The following is a 26,169-nucleotide window of genomic DNA, read 5'->3' on the forward strand; positions in this document are numbered from 1 at the left end:
TTTTTGTGGTAGAGTAGTTCTGTATTCAAAATCAGTTTAATATACGCAGAATATTATTTCAGGAGCGTTATCAAATAGTAATGACCATGATTTATAACCAAAACAGAGCAAAATGCAACGAACTTTTATGCCTGAACCGAAAAATTTCGGTTCGGGAATAAAACCCGCCATATTGCCCATTCTTTTTTCCAACCAGCTCTTCAAGTTCTTCAACAAATAATATTCAGTACTTCAACTATCCTATATGGATATGTATGAAAAAAATAAATAAATAATAATTGTCGAATTTTTATTGGTCCGAGTTTAATGAAATTTGGGAGGGGTTTACAAATCTTTCTAAAGAACAAAATATAAAATTTCATATAAATTCATTCGCTGGGAGTCGAGTTATTGGGAGTCCATACGCAGATGGACGGACAAAGAAATAATAATTGTCGGATTTCTATTGATCCGATTTTAATGAAATTTGGGGCGGACAAACAAGTCTTCTTAAGTAGTCAAAATATAAAATTTAATTAACATCCGCCCAGTGGCAGTCGAGTAATTACATGCGGTGGAGACAATTTGTGTATTATGCATATTTGATAACGCGCCTAATGAAGCCGGAGACAATTTAAGGTATAGCAAGGATGCGAGCTAGTGTTTGTTGTAATTGAAATTATTTTTAAGATTCTGAAAAAGAAAATGGTTTAATATTCAACTTGCAAGTCTATATTGTGCATGAGGCTTTAAAGTGTAAAACTCTGAGCGGTACTGCAGGGAAAAACCAAAGAAGATACCTCCATAAAAATGCACCATGCTGCTGAACAAATGGACACAGCAGGAAAAACACAAGAAGAGCCCGTTCTAGAAATATTTGCCGAGGAAGATATGGACACTGGAAAGCCATATTTCCCTAAAAAAGACAAACCATGGACAGAAAAACTTAAAACAGTAACGAGAAAACAACCAGAAAACTCATCTAAAACAAAACAATGAGTAGTACCTTTATTCAATGGAATTGCTGAGGTCTCCGTAACAATGTTGATGATGTTCGTGATTTAATTTCTCACCCGATATGTTTCTGCTTACAAGAAACGTATCTAAAACCTGACGATACAATCTTAATCAAGAATTAGACTATACATAGACGAGACCGAATAAATAATTCTATAGCCCACGGAGGAGTAGCAATCCTTGTCAATTCTCACATACCAGTCCACCTACAAACCACTCTTAAGGCAGTAGCGGTACGTATAGCAATAAGTAGTTTAATAACAATTGTATTAATATTTACCCCCGAACCAAGAAATTAATTACGAAGACTTAGAACTAATAGATCAACTAACTCCTCCCTACTGTATAATGGGGGATCTAAATGGACATGACCCTTTATTGGGAAATACTGATTTTAATAAAAGAGGACATCAAATAGAAAAAGTAATAGATGCCAAAAATCTAATCCTCCCGAATAGTGGAAAACACACGTATTTCCACCTTCCAACAGGAACCAGCTCAGCGATAGACCTTACTTTATGCTCCCCAGCATTATACCCTGTTTTACAATGGACAGTTCATAAAGAACCATTACACATTGACCACTACCCCATTATTGTCACTTTAACAAAAGACACCCTACGTCAATCCAGACGAAAACCCAAATGGAAATTTCACAAAGCAGACTGGGAAAATTCAAAATAGCAGTAATCGAACAAGAGAGTCCGATAACTAACCATTGACCAAGCAGCGCAATATATAACGAATCAAATTAGCCAAGCAGCAGAACAATCAATACCAAAAACGTCTACCAAACTTCCTCTATTCCCAAAGCCTTGGTGGAATGAGGAATGTACCCAAGCAAAACGAGATGGAAACAGAGCATGGAATATTTTTTGCAAAAGTCCTACCACAGACAATCTAATACATTTTTTAAAAAAATGAGAGCAAGATATGTCAGACGGGCATGCAAGAAAGTCTCCTGGATACGTTTCACCTCAGCCATAAATAGAACTGCAAATACTAAGACAGTTTGGGATAAAATAAGAAAAATGAACAATAGATACCAAAATTTAGTACATTCAATTGGCAAGGACAAGATATCGCTGATCCAAAAGAAATAGCAAATGCTTTAGGTGAAACATTCGCCAAAATATCTTCCACCACATCCTATTCACCGGAATTCCAGAAATATAAAAATCATCAAGAAAAATACAACTTAAAATTCTCCACAAAATATGTAGGACAACATAACCATCCACTAACTATAACGGAACTCCATAAGGTACTGTCACAAACAAAACAAAGTGCAGAAGGTCCAGATGGCATCAATTATATAATGATAAACTCAGTGAAGAATCTTTACAATCTATACTTCTTTTATACAACAGAATTTATATGGAACAAGAGTTTCCTAACATGTGGCATCATGCAATTGTCCTCGCTTTCCCAAAACCTGGCAAAGATCCTATTAATCTAAACAGCTACCGTCCAATAGCACTCACCAGCTGACTAGGAAAGTTAATGGAAAAGATTATAAATTCAAGACTCATGTGGTACCTAGAAAACCATAACCTTTTGTGCCCAGTGCAGTGTGGCTTCAGGAAACATAGATCAACCTTGGACCTCTTGATTAAAATAGAAAACAACATTTTAGTCATGATATGCTTCGATATCGAAAAGGCAATACGATACAGCCTGGCGCTATGGCATTCTCCGGGACATGTATAACTTAAAGCTAAGAGGACATCTCCCTGTTTTCATCCAGAACTTTTCAAGTACGAATACAAACTACACACTCAAAGGTCTTCCTACAAGGAATACCACAGGGATCAGTGCCACCTTGTTTGCAATAAAAATAAACTCTAAACCCAACATATACCATCCTCCATAAATACAGCTCTTTACGTAGATGATTTCAGTATCTCTTTCCAATCCCAAAACATGAGAACAATAGAACGCCAGTTACAAGGTGCAATAAACAAGGTCAGCAACTGGGCTCAGGAAAATGGTTTCACCATCTCTACACAAAAAACTATAGGCGTGCACTTCTGTAGGAAAAGAAACCTTCATTTAGATCCGGAATTAAAACTTAATGGACAGTTAATCCCAATCAAGCCAACCATAAAATTTCTTGAACTTATTCTTGATAAAAAAAAAAAAACTAACTTTTTCGGAACATATAAAACAACTAAGAACAAATTGCCTCAAGAAACTAAACATTTTGAGAGTCTTGTCTGCAACGACCTGGGATGCAGATAGTTACTCTGTTGCGATTATACAGAGCTCTCATAAGATCTCGACTAGACTATGGAGCCCCGTGTATAACTCAGCCAAACAGAGTGCTCTGAGGTGGCTTGATCCAGTGCACCACAGCGCTTTACGAACAGCTTTAGGAGCATATCGCACCACACCAGTCCACAGCCTGTATGCAGAGGCTCATGAACTACCACTACAACTCCGGAGACAAAACTTGCTGTTATACTAGGCTGCAAAGATAAAACCAATACCTGATCACCCGACATGGGCAATCCTATACGAACCAAGTTTGGAAAACTTATATAGAGCACATCCAAATGCTAACAAACCAGCAGGCATATATTTAAGAGACCTAATCCAGCAACGTAATTTAGATATCAGTCAGATAGCAATTTCTCTTAAAATTCCATATCCACCTTGGGATACCATTCAAACGATATGCGATCTCCATATCCATAAATGGAACACGTATTCTCTATCTACACACAATTTCCAACAATTACACGCAGTCTACAGAGACCAACATTGTAATTCTACCTTGATATACATAGATGGTTCCAAAACAGAAACCAAAGTAGGAATAGCAGCCAAATTCCCGAATACCATCATTTCCAAACTACTTCCAACTGAGTGCAGCATTTATACGGCAGAACTGGAGGCCATACAATTAGCCATGAACCATATATGGCTAGCCAACAGTATAATATTTACAGATTCGTTCAATGCTCTGCAAGCCTTAAAGGATAACATCATAAATACCCATCCGAACCGTATGTAATATACATAACACGCTATCAAAACTAGCAAAGCGAAAGCAAAACATAAGTTTCTGCTGGGTTCCCGGACATGTAGGAATAGATGGCAATGAACAGGCAGACTAAGCAGCAAAACAAGCAGAAAGCCCAATCAACAATACTATAAAAATACCATACCTGGACTATAAAATTACAATTCGAAATAGTGGCAACAAAAATGGCAGGAACAGGCTGGTAACAAATTTTTACAGATAAAACCGTTGTTACAACAATGGAAAACCAGTACAAGAACCAACAGACAAGAAGAAGTTATACTTAGCAGATTAAGAATAGGACACACCAATGTTACCCACTCCTATCTGCTCCGAGCCGAATCTCCGACTCAGTGCTCTGACTGTCACACAGTGCAAACGGTCCAACATATTCTACTCGACTGCCCTAACTTTACACGAGAACGTCAGATTACCTTTTAAATCCTTAAAAGGAACGGACACATTTTCATTACGAACAATATTGTCAGATAAATCTAATATATCCGAAGTCTTCCAGTAAAATATCCAATCCAACCAACCAACTCTGAGCGGTAGATCTGCAGTAATGCCAATAATGGATATCACTGCAATTAAGACGCAAGCTCATTTTCCATTCAGATCTGATAAGAAGAATCTTATGTTTTTATAACAGTACTGTAAATCCAGACTTTGTTTTCAGTTATAGTTTTCTATATAATAATGGCTTTAATAAGGTCTTAGTGTCACATACTTCTTACTTGTTGTATGAATTCACATTCTGTTTTGATAAAAGAAAACCAACGGCTGATGTTGATGAGAAGGCAGCACCAGATGTTTCCAAAGTTAATGTCCAACGATAAATTTCATTTAAATGACTGCATAGTTCTTTTTTTTTTTTTTTTTATGAGAACCCCAAACACGAGAGGTATTAGAACCTATAGTACTTAGTACCGTGCTTGGGTTGGAGGTTGAGAAGACGAAAGAAGATATTTGTTGATATTGGACTTGAACTTCTGTAGATTTTAATTTTCAGGAAATACGTATGAAGGAAGGTTGTTCCAGAAAACGGCAGTTGAATGAATAAACGAGGAAGATGAAAACTTGGTTCTTTGAGCTTGAAGCTGGACAGTAAATGGATGTTGGCTGGTGGCGGCACGTGTTCAGACTGTTTTGAAAGAGAGAGCGGGAATTATGGAAGCCAATTCAGAAAAACAGTGCCCATGGAAGTATCTGTAGAAGAGGCATGCAGCAGAAACAGTGCGTCTATGAGAAAGCGAGTGGAGAGACTCTGTTAGAGATGAATCATTAATTAACCTAACTGCCCTCTTCTGAATGGAATCAAGAAGCATGAGAGAGGTTTTGGGGGCACCACCCCAGATGTGGGAACAATATTCCATGGCAGGGCGGATTTGCGATTTATACAGAGTGAGCAGCTGTTTGGGAGAAAAGTAACGCCGAGAGCGAAAGAGAAAACCAAGTTTTTTAGATGCAGAGGAAGCAATATTTGTAATGTGCTTGTGCCAAGAGAGATTAGAAGTCAGGGTAATCCCCAAAAGAGATATATCATTTTGCCTAGAAATCAGAGTGTCACTAAAGATAAGCATAGGAGCAGAACAATCCTTTTTGCGAGATATAAGACAAGACTGAGTTTTAGAAGGGTTGAAATCAACTAAGTTGTCTTTGCCCCACTGGAGAATTACCTGAAGATCGGCATTTAAGGAATTGGCAGCAGATTTTCGAGAACTTGAAGCTGATTGAGCTGGACAAGGTTTCTCAAAATGGAAAGTTGAATGCAATGTGCTATCATCGGCAAAACTATGGATAGGATTTGCAGTCAATGGAAGAAGGTCATTGATATTCAAGAGGAAAAGAGTGGGGGAAAGAACTGAACCTTGGGGGACACCGGCATTAGTGGAGAAGTTAGAAGACAGAGAGCCATCTACCATCACCCTCAGTGAGCGATCAGAGAGAAAACTGGATAACCAATTACTAAAAACAGTTGGCAAACCATAAGATGGAAGCTTGTTTAGAAGACCTTTATGCCAAACACGATCAAAAGCCTTTGAGATGTCAAGAGCAACTACTTGTGTTTCACCGAACCTTTCCATTGAATTAGTCCATAAATGGGTAACATAAGCCAGAATATCACCAGTGGATCGACACTGACGGAATCCATACTGGCGATCGTTGATCAGACGGAAGGTTTCTAGGTAGTTTAAGAGTTGGCGGTTAATTGATTTCTCCATTACGTTAGAAAGAGTAGAAGTAATTGCAATGGGACGATAATTGGATGGGAGGGATTTGTCACCCTTTTTAGGAACTGGCTGGATATGAGCAAATTTCCAAGCAGAAGGAAAAACACCTTTGGAATAAGAAAGTGAAAAAAGACGGCAAAGAATAGGAGTAAGTTCAGGAGCACAGGTTTTGGGAACAAGTGGAGAAATACCATCAGGACCTGGAGCTTTCTTAGCATCAAGATTCGTCAAAATCCTTCTGACATTCTTTTGACGGAAGACCACAGGAGGCATTGAATGGAGCGTGTTGGGAATGATGGGAGGTGTTTTACCAACATCATTAATACATGAGCTGGAAGAAAAATGGGATGCTAGCAGGTCAGCTTTATCCTTGGCTGAAGTGACAACAGAACCATCTGGTTTGGACAGAGGTGGGAGCAGAGATGGGCAAAAGTTGCGGCCAATAGCTTTGGCAAGAGACCAGAATGCTCGGCTACGATTAGGGCAAGAAGCAAGTTTTCTACTCTTAGCCTGTTCAAACTCTAGTTTGGACTGATTAATAACTGCTTTACAATTGTTGTGAGCTTTGGTGTAGGCAGAAAACGAAACTGAAGAATTAGAAACAAGCCAATTACGATATGCAACATTCTTCTCTTGGACAGCCTTAGCACATTTATTGGAAAACCATGGTTTAGATAAAGGACGAGATTTTAAAGTGGAGTGTGGGATAAAGGATTCCATTCCTGCAAGAATAATTTCACTGACACGATCTGAGCAAACGTTGACATCAGAAGTTTTGAAACAGTAATCAGACCAAGGAAAAGAAGAAAAGAAGTCTCGCAGGTCATCCCATTTTGCATTCTTGTAATGCCAAACAATACGAGGTTGGGAATAGCCATGAGATAAAGGTTCCATTGGAGAAGAGACAATCACGAAGTTGTGATCTGAAGTGCCTAAAGGACCTCTCACTTCACCCTTGTACTTAGAAGGGTTGTTTGTGAGAAAAAGATCAAGCGTATTGGCTGTATGATTAGGATTGTCCGGTATTCTTGTAGGTAAATGAACAATCTGTGCTAGGTCATTAGTAATTGCAAAAGCCTCAGCATCTCGACTTGCTGCGTCGGTGTGACTAGAAAACGGAAGCCAGCTGGAGTTGTGAACGTTAAAATCACCAAGGAAAATTACCTCACTGTTAGGAAAGCTGGACTGGAGAAAGTCAAGTTGCAAAGAGAGGAAGTCAAAGAGCTCCAAGTGATTAGTGGAGTTGGGAGAACGGTAGAGACAACAGATGAATTTTACACAATGAGGTAGAGAGATTAAGCCAGAGAAGATCAAAGAGAGGAGATTCCAAATTGCCAAGTCTCTGACAGGGAATATCAGAACGGACATATGCACAAGTACCACCTTTGAGGCGAAAGGAATCATACAGCAAATAATTTGGACATCTGAGATGAGCAGTAGTTGAATCAACCGATAACTGAGATTCAGTCAGAAAAAGTACATGGGGTTTGGAAGACTGCAAGTGGAAATGGACATCGTTGAGATTGGAATTGAGACCACGTATATTTGTGAAATGAATTACGAAGTCCTTGGGAGGTTTAGATCTTTTCGCAGATAAGCTTGCTCTATTATTTTGGCAATTCATGGTGTGTTCAATAGTAAGAAAAAGTGGGTGGGACATGCTGTATGAAGTAATGAAATTTTTGGATATGGCGTACATGTGGTAAGAATATACCCAGATCCTTGACATAACGTGGCCTCGACAATGCTCCCCGCATACACACTACTCGGACTCCCTCCAGTCACTGTCTGGCAGAGTAGAGGTAGCAAGATTATACACTAGCTGATCCGGAAGCCTCCTAGAGAGTTACCAATAGGTTTGGTCCGGTGTACTATCTAGCGGCCGGCCTGCGAACACCGTTTTAGAGCTGTACCCTCGAAATGTAAGGAATATTGGATCTTGCCACGACATTCATCATAACCTTAAAAATCATCAATCATACTGCATGATGGAAGAGATAGGGAAGGGTTGGCCGGAACTTAGTTCTAGAGATTAAACATGGGTTCCACCACTTCAAGCCTCCAATAAGCAAAGTGGTGGTATTTCACCGGTTGATGAGAGTCATCTACCACCTAGTACTGCCAGTATGCACTTAAACGTTTATTTACTGAATTGCTATCTGAGTTCCCTTCTGGGCTTTGTAAACGAACAGATATAAATTTGATGAAAGATGTGCTTCTGAGGACGTTTGATAATATTTTCCTTATTCCGACAAATCCGATATTTCTTCAATTTCTACATTGGAGGAGGAAGACCCTTACTCCTTCCATCAAGAAGACTGGAAATTTCTCCTGCAATCAAATCCAGATCTCTCCAAACGAGTGGCAAACGGTGATGCATCGTGATACCTAAGATGCCACGGAGGCCCCTTATATAGGTACAGTCAGAGCCGGAACTAAAGTAGGACGAACGGGGTCAAAATCATAATTTCTTAAAAAGGGTTTAAGGGTTAAAAGGGTTTTCTTTTTTTCCTTAAGTGGCATTATAGATAATTACAGACGAGACATTGGAAGGTGACAAAGACACGAATTGCCGATTCTGTTATACTTTTATGATTTTCTACAAGTTGTAATAAATATTATAATAACTGTTCCATTTTTAAATAAATATATATATCTACATGATACGCATCATTTATTTATAATTCTTATATTTCAAGTTGTACCGAATTTATTCAAGGACATATTTATTCATATGTGTGCCCTTGACGCGAAATTGCGTAGTTCCGGCACTGGACACAGTATCTATAAAGGATGTAGTTTACTGGTTAAACGTTTGCCCTTCATTTACTTTAAACAACCGGGTACTTGAATTAAATGAATTGTCATAAGTTTTAAAGCAAAGTCTTTGGAAGTGGATTTGACAAAGCTTAGTCTTTTCCTGGTCGAATATTATTAAATAAGAACGATAAAATTTGAAGTCATTGAGATCAGGTACTCTCCCAGTACGTACTTGTTTTAATTTTTATTTAAAAAATCGAAAGAGATTATAAATATTGAAAGAAGCAAAGTGGCTTGCTAATGCTAAATTAATTCGGAATGATGTAAAATTGGTGATCTGCCCTATCAAAAAACAACAATAATCAAATTCTTTTGGGTTGGATTCAGAACGATCGATCTTTATCTTTCACGTTCGAAGTGATTCAAGCGAAAAGTTTGCTGTAAGTGGACAATTCTTTTGAAGATGTTGGAGTGATCATTTGCAATTGTATAAAGTACGTCCTTTTGATACCCTGCCAATTAAATTTCTCTCTTTTAACCTTATCCACAGTTTTTACACTTTGACGACCATTTGTTCCTTTCTACTCTTTCTTAAGGCTTCTTATTTCACTCGTTTAATAAAGCAGTAACTTCAGAAAATGTGGCGTAAATCTTTTTTCTAAATGCGCTTATTCAACTCACGCATGAAATGTTGTGAGAATACCCAAATAAGACCATTTATGTGAAATTTTGGATTGTCCATGAGAGAGAGAGAGAGAGAGAGAGAGAGAGAGAGAGCATTTCTCTTAAGTAATTCTTTCGCAATATACTATTTATTCTTAACCGAAAATGCGCTCACCTCTAGAACCATAAATTCATTGCAGCTCGTCCATACGTGTTTTTAGAAACCCTTTTGTATTGCCTAGTACTGTGTTATATCCTTAAGTAACGTCATCTGAACCAAGAGCTAGACTGAAGCTTTTCCCTCAACATAACGTGCTTTTGTGCACTAACATTTTGAATAAATGTCGAACGTTGCTGACTTTTAAATTCTTTCCGTGGAATAGCTCCATTATAAGAATATGTTCAAATTTCCTTATCCTAAGCTTATTTTAAAGGAACATTGCAATGCACATTGTAAGAGAAATACGTGTAATTAAACGGTATTTTAATCACACTGATGTTTCACAGGTACTTGCTACTCCGGCATATTAGAAAACTAATGTTAATATGCTGGAGTAGCAGAATATATAAATAACAGAACAAATCACTATGTCGGAACGTCAGATGGTAATATTGCTAGAGGCATCACGATAAAAACGAGCCAGCTCTTGGTCATTTGAGTCGGGCTGACACTGATGAAAGCATTGAATAATAAGTTGCCTAGGCAAGGAACAACAGAGAAGTAGGGAGGGGATTCATGTAGTATATGATGTGAGGGAAAGGGATGATTGTTTTTTTTTTTTTGGTGAAACAAACTAAGCTGACTCAATGGAGGCGGGGTTTCGTGTAGAGTGATTTGGGATTTATCTCCCTTACAAAGAGACTCTATCTAAACGAAAAAAAAAAAAAAAAAACCGGAAGATGAGTAATTTCCAATGTTAAAGTAGCTGTTCTGATCCTCCCCAAAGAAAAATGGATCCTATAATTAATTTTAAACATAAATCGGAAAAGGATTGTTCATTATTCTGTTTTAGGAGCATCGGCGACTTGGATCATATTGTGCATGGTGTATTATGTTCACGGGCCGATTTACATGTTGTGTGGCCCCGGGTGCCAAGCGTTATAGTGATCAAGCGATTCTCAGTGATTTCTAGAGCGTTTTTCTTGAAGCTGCAGTTTTTGTTCAGTTAAAAAAGTTTTCTTACGTTTTCATTAAATACTAGTAAACTTAGACTTACGATCTGTAAGTAAGTTTCAGAAAGGCAAATCACCTTTCTTTTTTTCATTTAAACTAATATACTAACTCTTATACCGCTTGGTCACTCTAGCGGCACTGCTCCTGCCTCCCCGTGGCGGGGCCGGTAACCTGGGAGAAGAAATCCACTCTCCCGGGGCTGAAAGGAGCAAAGATGGATAACAATTCGTTTCCACCTTTAGAGCCTCCGAGCTCAAAACTAGCGACTAAACACACCGATGATGACTTCTCCCAACCCAAGAGGTTGAAAACAAATCCTCAAGAGGAGATACCAGCATTTCTCATACTGCACTCTACATCAGACCAGCCTTTGAGTAAATTGTCCCCATTCCTTGTGCAAAAATGCTTAGAGGCTGTCGCAGGTTCACCAAAATCAGTAAGGCGACTCCAGTCTGGGGATCTTCTGGTAGAGACCACGAAATCCCAGCATTCTGCAAAGCTATTAAATCTGACAACTTTCGGCGGACATCCAATAAAAGTCACTCCCCATGCCACCTTAAATTCCTCCAAGGGAGTAATTGCAGAATGGGACTTATTAACCGTATCAGAGGAGGAAATAGTCAAAGAGCTACGAGAACAAAGAGTCATCCAAGCCAGGAGAATCATGACCCGTAAAGATGGTACTCTCATTCCAACAAGGAGCATAATCCTCACTTTTAGCTCTCCCATCTTACCAACATCTGTCAAAGCAGGCTATCTCCATTGCCGTGTCCGACCCTACATCCCAAACCCAATCAGGTGCTATAAGTGCCAAAAATATGGACACTCTCAGACTGCATGTAGAGGTGAGGCAATATGTCCTAACTGCGGATCGAAAGACCACAATCAATCCGATTGCAATGCTACCACTCCTAATTGCCCAAATTGTAAAGGGAATCATCCAGCTTTCTCTAAAATATGCGAACAATGGAAGCAAGGGAAAAAAATACAGAAATATAAAGTGGAAAACAAAGTCACTTATTCAGAGGCGAGAAGAGAAATAATCAAAATGGAGCCAAAGCGAACGTATGCCACAGCTGCCAAACAGGTGCAATCAGTAAGTATCCAAACGGACGTTACAGTTCCTCCTAATACATCTATCGCGAATTGAGCACGATCCATACTCACTCCTCCCAAACAGTGTCCTTCACAACAAACAACTGAACAAGCCAGCAATACTCCAATCTCCATTCCAGCCGATGCGTCAACAATGAAACCAAAAGCTACAGAAACCCCAATGGTGCATCCACGGATTTCAACGGAAATGGATATTGATCAGGAGAAAAATTCAGATGATGGAATTTTAGAACTCCACGCAACTGATGAGATAGACACAACACGTCCTTTCTTTCCTAAGAAAGACAAAGTAAAAATAGAGAGGTATAAACAAGCTACAACCAAAAAACTGTCAGAAGCAAAAACAACTAACAAGAACGCATAATGGAAAGAATTCTTCAGTGGAATTGTAGAGGCTTTCGTAATGCAAAAGATGACTTGCATGATCTCGTAAACCGCTATGAACCAGCATGTATATCCCTACAAGAAACCTATTTAAATCCACAAGTGTGTCCTACCATTAAAAATTATACCATGTTCAGAAGAGATAGGAGTATCGACTCGCCAGCTCGTGGAGGCGTGGCAGTTCTTGTTAGAAATAATATTCCATCTAAACCTGTTGCTCTTCAGACTCCTTTTGAGGTAGTGGCAATGCGCGCAGAAATTGGCATGACTCTTACAATAGCATCTATATATATTCCCCCAAATTCCTCAATCTCCTCAGAAAATCTAGAAAATCTAATAGACCAGCTACCACCTCCTTTCTATTTACTCGGAGACTTCAATGCTCATCACTCGCTGTGGGGATCTCCAACAATCGACAAAAGAGGTAAACAAATAGAAAATCTTCTCGATGTGTGCCAACTTACCCTTTTGAATACTGGAGAGCCTACCTATATACATTTTTCAACAGGATCCATGAGTGCTATAGACCTTTCAATCTGCTCTCCCTCCATATGTACTAATACGGAGTGGTCTGTTCTTGAAAATCCACTAAATAGTGATCATCTACCAATTCTCTGCAAGCTGCAAACACGGGTAAACTCCCCTTTGCCGGGTCGCTCCAAATGGAAATTTCGTAGGGCACACTGGAATGAATATGCTTCAAATGTTCAGTTAGATGATGAAATAATTCAACTTCAACCCATAGATTATGTCACACAACATATAACTAATCAAATATTACAAGCTGCCAACTCTACAATACCAAAGTCCTTGCCTGGGAAACGCAAACACAATAATTACTGGTGGAATCCGGATTGTACATACGCTAAACAGCAAAAAAATAGGGCTTGGAATTTGTTCCGCAAATTCCCCACAACCAGTAACCTAATTAGTTTTAAAAGAATGAAAGCTAAGTTCCGCCAAATAAGAAGGAAAGCAAAAAGAGAAGCATGGATTAGCTTTTCCTCTGGTATAAACAAGGACACAGATATCAGACTCATCTGGAAGAAAATACGAACAATTGATGGCAAATATGTCCAGTCCCCATCCTCAATATTAAACTGGAAAGGAAAGGAGTTGTCCTCTCCGGCAGAAATTGCAAATGCCTTAGCCGAATCATTTGCCAGTATATCAGGTGTATCCACCTACGATCCACTCTTTCAGAAAATTAAAAAATCATCAGAGCAGCATAAGATCAATTTCTCCACCAGAGTTTCACACCCGTACAACCAGCCATTTACATTAACAGAACTTTTAGGGGCGCTCAATAAAACTTCCAGTAGTGCTGCTGGTCCAGATGGGATCTACTACATCATGATAAGCCAACTAAACAACAGAACAAAAAGGGTATTGTTAAAATATTACAATCGAATATTTCTAGAAAATATTTACCCAAACTCATGGCGTCACTCAATTATACTAGCCTTTCCAAAGCCAGGAAAGGATCGCAGCTTTCCACATAATTACAGGCCGATTTCACTGACCAGCTGCTTAGGCAAAGTCTTGGAAAAAATGGTTCACAGGCGGCTAACGTGGTTCCTGGAAACTAACAACTTGCAAAATAACAATCAGTACGGGTTTCGAAAGAACCGGTCCACGTTAGATGTAATGATAAAAGCAGAAGCAAACATCCGAAATGCCTTTATAAGGGGACAACATCTGGTCATGATCAATCTTGATATTGAGAAAGCCTTTGATAACACCTGGCGATACGGTGTACTTCAAGATCTTCATTCTTTTGGCTTGAGAGGTCATTTACCCCACTTTATACAAAACTTCCTATGCCACAGAACATTTCAGGTTAGATACATGAACAATTTATCTAAATCATTTGAACAAGAGGAGGGTGTTCCTCAGGGGTCCATTCTTAGTCCGACGTTATTTTCAATAAGAATTACAAACATGACACAGGATGTACCTAATACAGTAGAATCGTATATGTTCGCTGATGACCTCGTTGTTTCTTGTCAATCCCAATCCATGAACACCATTGAAAGACAACTCCAAATTTCCATCGCTAAAATTGAATCATGGGCATTGCGGAATGGCTATTCCCTATCAGAAAAGAAATCTAGTGCAATTCATTTTTGTAAAAAACGCAAACTTCACCCAGATCCAGAAATATTTTTAAAAAACAACCTGATTCCTGTCACTAACAGTTTCCGACTGTTGGGGTTATACTTAGATAACAAACTTAATTTTGCTTCCCATATTGCTTTCCTTCGAACTACATGTCTAAAAAAACTGAACATCCTGAGAGCAGTCTCTGCTAAGTCCTGGGGTGCTGACAGAAGCTCTCTCCTTCATCTGTATAGAGCTTTAATAAGATCACGATTAGACTATGGATCACCTGTCTATGACTCCGCTAGGAAAAGTTCACTGTTACGTCTGAACACCATACAGCATAGTGCTCTTAGGATAGCTGTGGGAGCCTTCAGAACATCTCCGGTCCACAGCCTGTATATTGAGGCAAATGAACCCCCTTTGCATCTCAGGAGAAAATCCTTATTGTGTAAGTATGCAGCAAAAATTAAAAGCATGCCATTCCACCCTAGCTGGCAGTACCTGTTTGATCCTCAATATGCTGAATTATATCACAATAAGCCTAATGAAAACCGCCCTGCAGGGATTCGACTGCAAGAACTCACGATCAGTTGGGGTCTTATATTTCACAACATATTCCAAGACCTTGCTACTCCTGAAACTCCCTAGACTGAATTCTCACCTCTCTGCGACAATTTCTTTTCAAGATGGGGAAAATCCTCTCTGGCAAATATAAACTATCAACAGCTCCATAAAACTCATTTGTTGGAAAATTCAGATAAAGTACCTATCTATACTGATGGCTCCAAAACAGATGCAGCCGTTGGTGCTGCAGCAGTTTCTTCTACCTTTTCAGATGCCGTGTCTCTTCCTACGGAATGTACTATCTATACTGCAGAATTATTTGCTATTAAACTAGCTCTAGATAGAATACACAACAGCTGTATAAAGCAATCCCTGATATACACAGACTCCTTAAGCGCAATCACTGCCATTCAAACTACCATGTCGCCCTCACATCCGATTCTTAAAGAGATACGGTCCAAGTTATTTTACTGTCAAAAAGCCAACCAGAAGGTTACCTTCTGCTGGATACCTGGTCATGCAGGCATTCCAGGTAATGAACAAGCGGACGCCGCCGCTAAACACCCTGACTCAAGCAATTCCAGGCAACAAACAGTGCCCTACACCGACTACCATCATTGAAACATCATGCAGGAAGCAATGGTCTGACCTCTGGAAAGCTCAAATAAATAATAAACTGCTGCAGATAAAAAAAGAGCCAAAATTGTGGACATCTAGTATTAGGAAAAGCAGGCGACAAGAAGTAATTCTAGCAAGGCTCCGCATTGGACATTCACATCCAACTCATCTGTATTTGCTTATGGGAGAGAACCCTCCTCAGTGTTTGTTGTGCCAGTCTCAGTTGACAATATATCATATTCTCATTGAATGTCCCCAACTTTCAACTACCAGAAAATCAACCTTTACATCCCTATCCCATTTGAAGGAACCGATTACCTTATTGCAGATTCTTGGCAATGATGCAAATTTGGAGGAACTGTTTACTTATTTGAAACAGATAAATCTTTATAATAGCCTATGATCACAATAACATGAGAAATTAGTGATAAGCAAATATCGAACAGGCACAATATGGCCCAAGAGGCCCTTGTGCCAGAAAACCCAAATACAACAACAACAACAACAACATGTTGTGCGGGCTAAAAATCATGGAATAACTCATCGGGATTCGCCTGGGATCAGTTAACTATGGCCTCGATTGAAGACGACTTCAGAAATTCCTCTTGTAGTCGACGTGAATCGAACTCAGACCATTCCAAATGAGTGACACATGGCGATTTTACACTCTTCTTTAATTATTGATTCGAAACTTCATGTAGCTGACAAATGGAATTTACAAGTGAGTGGAGGTTAAATAATGCATTTTGAGATGTGATTATTATTATTTTATGTAGCCTAGTTGGTGGTAGCACGATTTTCAACTATATATCAATTGATATATACAATAATATATCAATATTATTTTAATTGTAATTAATATTATACGGTATTTCCATGATGTTATTTATGACACTTTAAATTAATGTTTCAAATTGCTTTCCGCAAATTGACACATGGCCCACCCTTGTTTTGTAAGTGTTTAGACTTACTCTGTTAGCTTTCTGACTGCTACATGGCACTCCTGCTGTGGTCGATGGTGCTGTCTGCAAGAACGGCCGAAAAACCCTGAATTAAATTCAAATTAGACCGCTTGCATCCCTTTTATATGCCTTAAAAAACATACTCCCATAAGCTCAGATTATTCTTTACTGCCTTAGATGAAAGATTTTGTGAGGGATGATAATATCCCTCTACTTTTTACCTCCTGTCTGTAGACTTTTTGCAAAGCTAGCATTAGACGCAATGGACTCCGTAGGTGGTTTCGATAGCAAGCCTAAGGCGATGTTCCATTTGAAAATCGCTGAATTCCTCAAAGAGGAAAACCTAGCGTCTCAGCTTAGCTGCAGCTTCCAGTGAAGAGGCCATAATAAGAACGTCCTCCGATCGCCGACAAGATCTGAACCTACATTTCTCTACGCATGGCAATTGGTAAGAAGAAGAAGAACGTAAATAAGTTGTATAAGAGGTGTAGTGCAGCAATGACGCAGTTCATTAGTTTCAGATCGAATTACCGCTGTTTTTTTTTTTTTTTTTCTTGTTGAGATTTATTGTTTAATATCTACGAATATCTTAGTATTTCCCACTCATGGGAAATTCTCTTACTGCTTTGTCCATTTCATGCAGACAAAGCAGTAATAGAATTAAGGGCCATTAGGTCTTGACTGTTCTGTTGAGTTCGACGGACTAAAAGGACTAGAGGGATGTTCATTACGTAGGGTAATGAGTCACATAGAAACACGCAGCTCTGTCCAAAATAAAAGTTCGAATCTAGTAGCAGGCACTTTATCACTGTACTCCCTAAGACCACATCGGCGCGTGACCATTTTCCCTCGCACTCCTCTTAGCCAATCCGGAAACTTCGATCGGCTCTCGTTGGCTGTGAGCCCAGTTACAAAGTATAAATCGATACGGCTTCCCACTTTTTCAAGACCGGCGAAACTAGGCGAACGCTGATTACCATTAGGGCGTTCGTGACCCGAAGAAGGTGCTCCTAAACTGGTGACTAAGTGTCTGCCGCCGTAAGTAGAGTTTTTCGTAGTGTTTGTAGCGTGTGTGTTGTACTGACATGGTGGACAACGTAGAGTGGTACGGCCGCTTTCATGTAGGGCTGTTTCGTCTGTGATGTCCTTCTGACGTTACGAAGGGCATACTCTCATTGTGGGTATAGATGTACGGGATCTGCCCGAAGATGGTTTCGTTGTCTGCGTGACCGACATCCTGAAGATTTTCGTCAGTGAAATAACAAAAGAATTCACGACACAGAAATCGGTGCCAAGATGAAAGGTGAGTTCACTTAGGAAACGGCCTAATGTTTATCAATACAAACCTGGTAACTAGAATACGAGTTGCGAAGACTGCTCAGTTCTGCGTGTTTAAATATAGCATCCCACGGGACCAAAATCGTTTAGTTAAATCATTATTTCTTTGTTTGATTGCTGTCGTTAAAGAATCAAACCTGAGTTTTATTTATTCCTTTGGTAAATGCGAACGGGAAAATTATTTGATTATTAATGACGCAAATGCTAGGTTTTGACAGTTTCGAAATGAGGCTCTGATTCAGCAGTTAATAGCAATGGATGGAAAGAAAATTAATTTACTTTCATTAGTCTTTGGAATGGCAAAACAAAGCAATTAACTGTCAGTGGCTAAAATTCCACTTTTGTAACTGCGTCACGCTCAAGTTCCCCTTTTCATTCAGCCCTTCTCCCACCCATACGTACAAATTCTCTCTTTCTCCCATGTCATTAATTTCTCTCTTTCTCACACAATTTGTGAGAAAGAGAGTGATTAACGATGGTGCTTTGTCACAAGTATAACTCAAATGCGAATAGTTTCTTCGTATGGAAATAGTTTCTTTTTACCTGCAGACAGAAGTACTGAATACTGAACAAATCCCAATAGTTTAGATTAATTATCTTTAATCGTGCTATTTGAATCTTTGTCATATCGAACTACCGATTGAGTTACGGTTCATGAGATCAAAGATTGTATTTATCCTGCGCAATTATTTTATGTTAGTATTCTAATGGATAATTATTCAGATATTAATAATGTAATTAGTGCTAATTTATCCAGTTCACTCCTTTTATTACTTAATTTTTACAAGCAATAGATAAACATCTTGATTATTGTGAAATCCAGGCTAACCTGGATTTCACAATAATGGTATGATATAATCCTGGATTTCACAGAAATCCAGGATTATATCATAAAAATCGCTGTAGTGAATGCAGTGATATGTATAAATGGTCTTTATTAAAATTAACGTTCTGAGATAAGTCTAAACACATTATTTAATGTGTCTTTGTGTTCGTTCACGGACACACGAATTCTTTTCTGAATCTCATTTCATTTAACTTATTGAAAGCGAACTGTCGAAGATTAACTTTTACATGTTTATTATTCACAGAACGGTAAGTAGTTCCAGGTTTGTCAGAATTATGGGAAATAATAATAAAACAAAACTATCCGGAGGGCATCAAAAATAAGAATGTAAATCCACACTTTCTTACCGAAAGTGGAAATCTCTGATCTTCGATGGGAAGACATGGAATGTTAGTTACATTGTAAACTGTTTAGTGAGCTATAAGTTACCTGGAGAAATTCTGTTGACAATGACCAAGAGAGCGACTTGAATATATATATACATACATTGATCATCATTGGGTGGAGCTTTTTTTTTGCATTGATTTTAACTGAAAATATAATGAATTTTCGGCGTAAGATATTAATAACACAACAGCAGTAAGATGTCCAGATCTGTTCATTCTCTTTTTGTCTTTCTTTGGAAAAGAAAGGTAATAATTTGAGAAGATACTCTGAAGACTAATTGGAAAGGTAATTTAAGGCCTCTGGGATTATTGACGTAAATCATTTTGTTACTTCATGAAACCTTTTGATTTTTATCACGAACAGTTATGTAACTTGTAATTACTCCATATCGGTTTGCTTGTTTTAATCTCGTGTTCTTTTTATTATTTTTTTGAGATGCTTGCTTTCTGTTCTATTTTAATCACGTTTACTCTGTACATGCACGTGAACCATTAAATGGGTAAGTTTAATGGCATTTACCCATTTCGAAAAGGGTCAAAAATAGTGGCTATTAAAAAAGTTTTATAATAGTTCCTTCCATGTATCAAACACGAGTACGTTAAACTTGTTAAAATGATCATCTGATTGAAATTGTAAACTTCAATAATTACGAAGTATAATATTACACTTTTTAACTGAAATACAAAATTTGGTTTTCATTCAGCGTTGTTTTTCTCTTTAGACCTGAACTTGTGGCTCAATTATAATTTAGTGATTCCTCACGCTGTGCTCTGCTGTTTTTCAACTGTTTCATTTTTTTTTTTTTGTATTCATATGATAGTGAATGGTCAAATTAACTCCTCGATTTCATATCGTATCTCCGAAAATGAGATTTCACCATGAGGATTGGAAATTAATAATTTTCCGTTAGCTATATTATATATTGAACTTTTTAATGTTTATCTATAATGATTTACTTAATATATATTTTTTAAATTATAATACATAAAACAAGGTTTTTAGTTAAAAAGCGATATATCTGAATTAAGCCGAATTAAGCTGGCGTACAGTAGTTTTGATGTATATTTGTATTTTGTTGTTGATGTAATATCCAATTAAAAACGATACACTGAATAATTTGCGAAATTACGCGACGAATCGTTTTGGGTCTTATTCTTTCCATAAGTATTTCCATTGAGAGAATGGATATGTAGAAAAGAATATAGTAAATTTGCATTTATTTAGTGTGTTGAATTTGATGCGCATTTTATATCTTTTGACGAAGACACCTACCAATGGTAGGTCTTGTGAATATACAGTTATACGTATTTGTCAAATACGTATTTCCATGGGAGTTCTTCAAGGCTCTCTTCTTGGACCAATGAATTTCTCCATGTTCTTCGATCTACCTATGTATGCTGATGATATTTCCATTCTTCTCGCGGATAAAGATCCTAACCAGCTTCAACTTAATCTCCGCCTTGCTCTCTATAATTCACACTTGGCTATCTAGAAATCAGCTCATTCTTAATGTTGAAAAATCCAAATATATGGTCTTTAGAACTAAAAACAAACCGCAAAATATCGATTTCGAGATAGCGTACAAAAAAACATCTCCAGAAAGTGAATGAAACCAAATTCCTAGGAATATGGTTAGATAGTGGGCTTAGGTGGGAAAAGCAAATAATACCCATATGCATAAGGACTTCGTCACTTGCAGATATCCTTGCTCGTGCCTCTGCTTGCCTGGATCCTTTACTTCTCAGACTGGTTTTTCTACCCTTAATTTAGCTCCACCTCATCTATGAAATCTCTTGGGGAACCACTTGCAAAAACAACTTGCAAGTGTCAGCTCCATTCTTAACAGATATGTACGTTCAATTTTAGGCCTTCCTTAGAATGCGTCAGTGAGCATTAGATACAAGAAAGTACGACTCCTCAACATCTACCAACTGATTCACAAAGCTTTCTTTGTCTACAGTGATCTGAAAACACTACTTTCCTCCTCTTTTCAGATCCTTTTTCATAACAGAAGAAGAAATAGCCTACAACCTAAGAAAACAAGCAGACCTCAAATTCTGCTTTTTTTTGCTCGCAATTTTATTAATATTTCTAATCATTGTGTAAATATTGTAAACTTCATTATTGTAATTTTAAAAATACTCATAATTTAATCAGTCTTGTAAACCACGTTACACAGTTGGATAACTTTCATTGACTCCACTCCTCCAAGATTGTAGGAGGAGATGTGTGAATTTTTCCTCTGTTTAAATGTACATAATTTTCTAATTTATCAGTCGTATATCTGTTGTTCTCGTACCTCTAATTTCAGATTAGAAGTGCATAATTATTATATTGTCATTTGTATTTATTTTTAAGGGGTGTTCCCTCGGTTTATGGGTTCTCTCTCCCCTTTTACTTTACCTCCCATCGTGTGTAACAAAAAAGAGGAACAGATAAACTTATCATGCGCACTACTAAAAATGGAAGATTTACAGAATTACAAAACTACATTTAATGTAATATCATTCACGTTATAAAAGCATATTATGTAATCGTCTCCTTTGTTGCCTCAGCAATAATCAGTAGTTCTTCTCGCGTGGAATCTCTATTTTTGAAGTTTGTAACGATGATGCTTGACCACAGTCTGTTATCTGCCGGTGTTTGTTTTTCTGTATTTGTTCTTTCGGACCATTGCATGACATCATTAATCCATTTTCTTCTCTTTCCTCTTGATCTTCTATTTTCTCTTCTAATTAAATCAAGATATTTTTGCCTGTCAGGATATGGCCTTCCATCCTCATCTTCTTTTCCATCCTAAATTAAGTTATTTAGCAGTTCAGTTTCGATATTAATTTTTTAGAACATCATGGACAGTGTTACAGTAATTTTCTACATGATTCGTTTACTTAACTAAACATAAATATTTGATTTCTGTACTTAATACAGAAGTACGTTCACTGCAGTACACAATGTACACAGAAATGTACTTTTATTTTCATGGGATAGCATTGCTATTTGTAATACCTTGGAGTGGGTTAATATAAATATGAAAAAGCTGGACGGTATGTATTGGAACTTTCCCCAAGAATATCATACGCAGTGTAACACACTGCGTACTAAGAAGTACTAAAGAAGTTAGTACGTTCTGCGTACTGACTTCTTTTTAAACAGGGAGGGTGGAGAGTCTTCATTGATTACTCTGAGTTCTTTTTATTAGAGTTGAACTTGTAGAGAACTGCTAACGGTCAAATTTTCCTTGTTTTTTTTATTTTATATGAGGATTACTAGAAATTTGATTGCTGGTTTTCTTTGACTAATCAGGGGGCTAATTTATTGAAAGATTAATTGAAACCAATTAAGAATTCGGGTAGATTTTGAAGCTCTTTAACGAAATGGAGAAATAACACATATATCAAATTTTGTTTTCAAGCATCTCTCTGAAAAGCTGCAAAATGATGGGAATCCTCTGAAAATCCAAGACAGTAATGCGTGAAACTTTAAACCCGATGTTATCTCGAACTGAAAAGACAAGATGTAATGTCAAAAGAAAGGTTAGGGATTGAGTTTATTCCCAGCAGAGAACCCGCGTCGCCTTGTCTAAAAAATCTCGGTACTTTAAAAGTAGACATAGGTGAAAGATTGTTTTTATTTCAAAGCGTAAGACGGGAACTACCAGGTCAAGCGAAGTGAGTGTCCAAGGATTTAGTGAGGGCATTGTGCCAAAAGCAGCAGTAATCGAGGTGCTGAATTCAGCATCAAGGGAAAACAGCTAGTGGTAAAGATGGCACCTCATCATAATGAAAGGCTGTTTATTCTTTCATGTTTAGCTCATCATCTAACAAGATTCTGAAGAGTCAGTGATTCCGGGATTTCCAAGAATATTCTGGATCGCATTCCAAAATGGCTGTTTGTAAGAATTTCGGTGTGACGTACCATAATTATGTGCAGATTGAAAAATAAATAAATGGAATAACACTTAAGTCAGATAAAAACAAACCAAACAAATTCCTCTTTCATTTTTGCTGTTAGGCTTAATTCAAGAGGAGAGGGGAGGAAAGAAAAGCTATTTACGATTTGCGTTCCCTCTGAAATTTTGCATGTAAATCCGAGATGTTAATTTTCTCCTGAGACATTTTTGTATTAGACGCATATTTTAAGAATAAGTGGCTTTTCACGCCACGTTTCTCTGATTTACTACAAACTAGAGTCACTGCTGATGGCTGAAGCGCGGAAAGATTCCGAGCTGCTGGTCTAATAATTGTAATTTATTTACTTAAGCTGACAGTCAAGATGAAAATGAAGTTAGTAAGGACCGAATAAGAATTTAGGATATCTTTTTTCCTTCCTCGTCTGAAAGAAATGCAAGTTTTTATTTGTAACCTAGAAGTAAGTAGTGTCGAATACTTGGCAGAAACTAATTTTAATATTCCATTTCGTATAACCATGAAAAACAAATTACGCATTAAATCTGGTATTTGCCTGCCAGACGGAATCGTGACAAATTTTATGTTCAAAATAAGATGCGTACGTGCTTGATTTAGAAAAATCTTGATAATTTAATCGCTTTCCAAAAACTTATTTGATTTATGGTCTAAATTTCATAAATAATTCATTTTAATGGCATAATTAATTTTACTTAGGTCACAGTATTTAACTGTTTTATTATAGGGTATTAAGCATATTTTTACGACTGTGTATTATTACTGTATGCTGAACATTTCGTCACTGATTTTAGTGACTCCATTTTATATCTGTTTCGACAGTATAATTTATTTCCTTAATACGTATTCGGTTTATATTTTGGTTATTTTATTTTATGTAAATCTCGTGCAATTTTTTAATATATGCATATATAATAGTATAAAATTGGCACTTCGTTATTACTGAATTTTTATAGTTTTTTTTTTTTTCCATTCTGTTATTGAGTTGGGTAATAATTTCTTTCCGCCCGTTATCAGAATTACTTGAAGAGTAGTTCATTAATTTGGGTCATTTAATCGATAACGTGAAACGATCTAGAAGGGAAAATAAGGCACGAAATGTTTGGAATTTAGATGGAGGTTGTTGCTTGTGAAGTCGTAGTTCGTGTATATGATATAATATTTCGCATTAAATTACCCAAGAGAAAATAAGCTCATCCACCCATGTGTATCATGTCTGTAAATTACAAGCATTCTCTAGTCAGTGTGCCTAATTTGCTAAATGAAAAAAAACAAAAAAAAAAAAAAACAGACATTCTGGGAGAAAAACCTTGCTGCAATTCTCCCCTGAGACCGACTAACTCAACCTGTGGCCGAGTTAATCGGTCTCAGCTATAAAGGCCATTAAAAGTTCTCTTTGACGAGATTCAAACTCAGACCTTTTCCACACGATGTGGGGGACGATAATTATTACTCTATGCCACCCGATAGGATGCTTCATGTATATAGGAGTTACCATTCCGCCAAGATTCCTACCATGGCGATTGTGTGTAGTAATCGCCATGGTAGAAATCTGGTGACTTTCTGGCCGTCTCTCTCTCACACACACACTCAACCAAGGATGTGTCACATACGTGGAAATTGATTGATTACGTGAATGAAAGATCTGTCTGAGATCGATGAATGGACCCCCCCCTCTACATTCCAGCCCATCTGTTCTCGTTCGCTGCTCCCTTCTCCGTTTCTTCCCCATTTGACTGGGACACAGAACACGACATACTACCGCTACTAGAAACAGTAAAGTGAAAACAGCCAAAAGTACAAACCTAGTGACATCTTTAAAAGAAACTTTTCTCTCATACTCGATGCTCAGAATAGTAAGCACCCAAATGGAAGAATAAAATAAGAGAAACTTGGCAAACAAAATTGGCATGAACTTAGCGATCATTACCATCCAACTACCCGAACGTGGCACGGGAACCCTATGATCAGGATGAGTTTGACCCCGTTGTTCCAGAAGGCATATGCCTTCTCTGGAACAATGGGGTCAAACTCAGGTTCGACGGGGTCAACATGTCCTCTAACTTCAGAATTTCCGCAAGTTTGTCAACCGTGTCAACATGGCATTGTATCCTTCGGCAAATTGTTTCCCATTCTGAAGCTGTCACAAATTTTTGCAGTACCAGTCTGCGTATTTAAAAATGCATATACAGTATATTAATTTCATAACATTTAAAATGCTTTGACGAGATTCAAACTCAGACCTTTTCCACACGATGTGGGGTAACCGTTCTTTGTATTTAAAATGTAAATAGTTTAATTGAAAATGATATATTCTAATAGCTTTTTCCTTTCAACAAAACACTTCCACTTGACTTTGCCATCTTTTACTGTTTTGAAGAAGAGCGGGGCTTATCACAATTTTCCAATCGGGATCTCAGAATCACTTTTTGTAATGATTTCATTTTAAAGTAAAATATAATTTAACGAAAGGCAAGTTTTATTCAAAATAACCTCGCGTATTTCATATACGAAATTCAGACTTTATTGCTGCCAATTTTATGTCGATTTCCCACAATTCCCACCGTAATGCAAAACTGTTTTCTGCGGGAGGAGCATCAGAAACTGAGATGGACTGTAATTTAGGCGAAAAACAAATGTGAACCAGTTTCAGTACCAAAAATTTGAGGTCGGAGTCTGATCTTTTCTTTCCTAAAATGATCGGTTGATCCATGATTCTAAAATTCATTTCAGATGCTTTTGTTTTTTGTTATAGTGCTTTGTGCTGATCTGCCATAAACTAATGGCAGATCAACAAAGGTGAAATGGGAAGGTGCCCATACTCGACCATTGACATGAAACTGCATTCTATTTCTTGGCGGCGGGAGTATCTCTTCCAAAAAAGAACGATTGAATGTATACTTTTCCTGTTGCTGAGTATACGATATAGAATGTTGTGCACTCATTTAGAGAGCAAGTTATATCTGTGGTTATACAGCGTTCATGTGCCACCTGTGGTTTCCCACATCTACCAAACTCTGGTTAACACAAGTGTTAGTTGTCTAACGGCACCAGGGGTTTCCCCAATCTCTGTGT

At 37.8% G+C, this 26,169-nt stretch overlaps 1 protein-coding gene across 2 annotated transcripts in view; it reads left to right on the top strand.

Annotated features, from left to right (window-relative positions):
- LOC150084522 (synaptotagmin-1-like) overlaps positions 1-26,169 on the top strand; it is a 234,374-nt gene that overhangs the window by 114,912 nt on the left and 93,293 nt on the right. Inside the window, exon 1 of one of the 2 annotated variants that reach the window (XM_090375278.1) lies at positions 17,552-17,902. The exons of the other annotated variant lie outside the window; for it this stretch is intronic. Coding sequence (XP_090231404.1) covers positions 17,896-17,902 — 7 coding nt within the window. The 5' untranslated portion in view covers positions 17,552-17,895. Of the gene's footprint in view, positions 1-17,551; positions 17,903-26,169 lie in introns of those variants that run through there. 2 annotated transcript variants of the gene reach the window in all.

Source organism: Mastigoproctus giganteus, chromosome 6 (assembly GCF_048544385.1).
Source record: "Mastigoproctus giganteus isolate SK-2022 chromosome 6, ASM4854438v1, whole genome shotgun sequence".
Lineage (NCBI taxonomy): Eukaryota > Metazoa > Arthropoda > Arachnida > Uropygi > Thelyphonidae > Mastigoproctus > Mastigoproctus giganteus.